Here is a 4,607-nt window from a genome sequence, read left to right on the forward strand (position 1 = left end):
TATATACACACACACACACATAGACATACGCACACACAAATCTGGAAATGTATCCCGTTATGAAAAAGATATTTCTTAATCCTTCCTTCAGAAATGTACTTAACGCACAGTGGTTTGTTTAAATTTGTTATTAAAATGCCAACATCTACCGAAAGCAATCATATCAAAATGAGTTTGTTGGATTTTTAACTCTTTCTTGTCCAAAGCATTTTCATAAGTTTGTCCCAACGTCCATGCTTGTTTTCAGGCGTTTTGTTAACCCTTGCTTCATGTGTTCTGAGTAATATAAAGCTTTCTTTTTTTATAAGTCCCAAGTTATTCTAGTTGTTGAAAAGAAAATTGGATTATGTATCATGCATGATGCATGGAAACCAGGGAAATACATTCTGTGTATCACATGCCATACACATGACAAAGTGTTAAATAGGACTTTAACATAGTAGATATAGCGTGATAATTTCGTGAGGAATTAAAGCTTCAGGCTCAATCACCCATATATATAAGTACGCACTTGTGTACGTCACTACATGTAGAAAAGTATCACTTGGTTGAATAGTTCAATAAAATGATGATCAATTCAGTCTATTCAAGTCATAAAATAGATTTTAATGTAGTGAATCGTTGAAGCCACAGATTTCCTCTCTATATCGTACATACTGGTGTAATTTCCTCTTGCCTCCTAATTGTCACTGGAGGATTAAAAACCTCTCGTCGAGTACACACGTTATCCAAACACTCAAGTATAGTGTCCAACTAATTATGACAGTAAACTATGGTTCCTTGTTATTAACTACTTTAATATTATGAACTGGGTCACTGAGAGTTGATTTTTTGATAATACGCTGTCTTACACTTGTGTTGTAATACGAACCTGCGATCGTTCAGTCGTTTGAACTTAACACAATCGATTTTGCCAACTGTTACATTTCATTTGAAACTCAATACAAGTCAGTTTATTGTTGTATATCAATATGCTTAGTATGGTTGTAAACACTGTCTGGATAGAAAGCCCCCTTAATAAGATCACTTAATATACATCTTGACTGTCACGTTTCGAGTTACTTTTAAAAACTTTTCATGTCCAATATAAACTTATATTTACTCTTTCTCTCTAGCACACACATTTGAATGTGACCTATGCTAGGCCTATAAAGATTCTAAATCGTGATAATCTAGTTTCGTATCGCGTATTCTCGTAATTTTGGGCTTTAACTCAAAAAAAATGTTAATAGCATATCTAAGTGAATTTTGCTGTATTTGATATTTTTTTTATTACTGATAAAATATTCCATTTTCATTATAGGCTAGCCAACCACCGGTTAGATTAACCAAGTTATGTCCAACATTTACCTCAAAACGAACTTCTGCTATACTAAAAGCCGCCAAAATATTAACTGATGGAGGAATAGTCGGTGTACCAACCGATACAGTATATGCACTAGCAGCTTCTTGCAAGTTACCAAATTCTATTAAAAACATCTACACAGTCAAAGAACGACCGTCTGAAAAACCAATTTGCATTTGTTTGTCAAATCTAAAGCAACTGGAGGAAGCGAAACCCGATTTCTGCGATCTTCTTTGGGCTTTTATGCGCTTGTGCTATCCTGGTAAAATAAGTTGTGTGGTACCAAAAGGCGAATGGTTGCTAAATCTAGGTCTTGGTGATGCCACGGAGTATATTGGAAACAAAGAAAGTGTTTGTATTCGGATTCCTGACTCTTCGATTTTGGCTTATCTCACACAACTGACGGGTCCCGTCGCTTTGAGTTCGGCTAACCCAAGTGGCGGAGAAGACAGTATACATCATGATATGGTTCTTGAAAGTCTAGGTTGGTTTCAATTTTATTTCGTTATTAAATTTTACTTTAGTTCTGTTTTATAGATATATACGTGTACACAAGTGTCTCCCTACCTACAGAAATATCTCCCCACACACTCACAGATTTTATTTCCCCATATCTTTCAGAAAAATGGAAATTTTTTAAATCAAAGTTTCTCCATACATGCCTCAAATGGTGTAGATTCCGATTATATCGGAATTTGTGAAAAGAAAAATCTCCATTTTTCAGAAAGTTATGAGGAAACAAAGTTAGGATGGCACACGTGGTGCGGAGGTAAAGAATACATACACCACCCGTTTTCGACTAACAAAAACCCTAACCCTATACAGTGGGTGTACGTATTCTTTACTTTCACCCACTTGTGGAGCTATGCCAAACATTTTTTTTTTTTTTAAATATTCAGGAATCCAACACATGTGTAAATAATTTATGAGCAAACGAGAGAGCTTACGATTATCAAGATTGTGTTTTATAGTATAATTCTATATAGGTGCATGTGTGACTGTGTGGTAAGGAGTTTACTTCGCAACCACATGCTTCCAGGTTCAGTCCCACTGAACTGCCCCACTGGGCAAATGTCTTCTACTATAGCTTTGGGAAAACCAAAGGCTTGTGTGTGGATTTGGTAGATGGAAACTGAAAGAAGCCTGTCGTGTGTGTGTGTGTGTGTGTATGTTTTCCCCCACCACCGCTTGATAACCGGTGTTGATGTGTTTATGTCCCCTAACGTAGCGGTTCGGCAAAAGAGACCCGACAGAATAAGTACCAGGCTTTAAATGAAAATAAGTAGTCGGGGATCTATTCAATTTGGTTCACAGATTTTTTTATTAATTTTTTTTAACTAAACAGTTTGAAACTTCATATACTGGTGGAATGTCTCGTGCAGAACACGGTTTATTTTGAACATTTTTGACAAAATTTCATATTTTAGAAGTTATTTCATGTTAAAGTCATCGTATTTGGGCAATTTCAACCAATCAATGACGTGTATTCAGTTGAAGAAAGCTACTGCTGCTTGTGATAGTAAACGAAGGGGAACAACCTCCAGGTCATCTCTACTAAATGTCACCACTCTGTTCTATTTTATCTTTTGTGTACTGCCTGTGTTGTATATTGCACGCTTTCTTTTTTTTTTTTTTTGTTCTCACGCCAGAGTAACCAGTATACATTGAAAAATCAACACCAAGAAGGAAGAAATATTATTTACATATATTTATTCGTTTGCCCGACATCGGTATTTTATCTACAAGTAATGCACACCAGTGTTTAAAAGACCTATAGAGCTACGAGTCCTCAGTTAACCTTTTTGTTGTTGACGTGTATGTAGTTTCAAAATGCTTTATTTTACAACTATGAAATGTATTGTTATTGTCATGATTTTATATTACCATAATCAACAACAAACACATTTCATCAATATAAAAGTCTTCGTTATCAAAACATGAAGATAAAACAAAACAAATAGCGGCTTATACACCGGAAAATACAGTAATTGTAGTGGCAGTGACAAGTTCGCTTGCTGGTTGCTAGTGTAGAAGGGAGGGAAAGAGTAAGGAATGCATGGTGCTGATTAGAAAGGATAAAGGTGGCATCGTCTTCGCTCGACATATGTATAGAACAGAGTGGTGACATTTAGTAGAGATGACCCGGAAGTTGTTTCTCTTCGATTACTATTGCAAACAGCAGTAGATTTCTTCAACCGAATACACGTCGTCGATTGGTTGAAATTACACAAATACAACAACTTTAACACGAAATAACTTCTAAAAAGTTCAAAGTAAACCGTGTTCTGTGTGAGACATTTCGCCAGCATATGAAGTTTCAAACTGTTTAGTTAAAAATATTTTTTTTAATTTGTGCGCTAAATTGAGCAGATCCGTACTTGGGTCGAATAGTTCGACTAAAATTCCTCAAGGTGGTGCCCCAGCATGGCCTCAGTCTAATGACTGAAACAAGTAAAAGATAAAACAAAATACATGCCATACTAATGAATTTTATAGACACCCAGGAGAAACCAGCATATTGTTTTGTTTGTTTTTTATATACCAGAGACCATTGTTTACATATATATTTGACGACTTTGCCAAAATATCAATATAATCACCTTGCATGCCTTATCATTTATACAGGCCACAAGATTGATGGAATGATCTGTGATGGAGAATCTCGAGAAACTGCTCCGTCAACAGTTGTAAACTGTGTAAATATCAACAAAGGTAAATAACTGCGTTCAGAATCTTGTTACTATTTAATCTTAAGCCATTGATGACAATCTTGTTATATAAATGGTTTTTTTCCCCAGAGAGCATTCAGGTCTACATTATTCAATGTGCTCTTCATTTCCAAGGCTGTGGGGTGTAATCTGAGGATAATTTGTCTTATCTTTAGTAGGCTGAGTGAACATGTACTACGGTTGTAGGCAACCTGCAGCCTGTTGGACCTTCTGAATGACATGCCTAACGAAAAATTATCCATGATTTTTTTTTTTTTTGTCTTTAGTAGTGCAGGCGAAATTCTGGTTTAAGTACCCCATATAATCCCTCATAACTTATTTACTTTTTGGAATTTTCAGAAAATGTTTGTGTATTTAGGATCTACACATGGGAATTCATACAATTCAGAAAAAAAAATTTTTTAAATTTTTAACCCCACTACCTATAATCCTAAAATTTTCACCTTGGGCAAATGTCTTCTACTATAGCCTCAGGCTAACCAAAGCCTTAGGAGTGGATTTGGTAGACAGAAACTGAAAGAAGCCCATTGTAT

At 35.6% G+C, this 4,607-nt stretch overlaps 1 protein-coding gene across 1 annotated transcript in view; it reads left to right on the forward strand.

Moving 5' to 3' along the window:
* Positions 1-4,607, forward strand: part of LOC106868648 (uncharacterized) — a 15,057-nt gene that overhangs the window by 6,751 nt on the left and 3,699 nt on the right. The window contains exons 6-7 of the mRNA XM_014914015.2: positions 1,304-1,829; positions 3,971-4,057. Of these exons, the coding sequence (XP_014769501.2) occupies positions 1,304-1,829; positions 3,971-4,057 (613 nt within the window). The remainder of the gene's footprint in view (positions 1-1,303; positions 1,830-3,970; positions 4,058-4,607) is intronic.

The sequence above is a fragment of the Octopus bimaculoides genome, chromosome 18, assembly GCF_001194135.2.
Source record: "Octopus bimaculoides isolate UCB-OBI-ISO-001 chromosome 18, ASM119413v2, whole genome shotgun sequence".
Classification (NCBI taxonomy): Eukaryota; Metazoa; Mollusca; class Cephalopoda; order Octopoda; family Octopodidae; genus Octopus; species Octopus bimaculoides.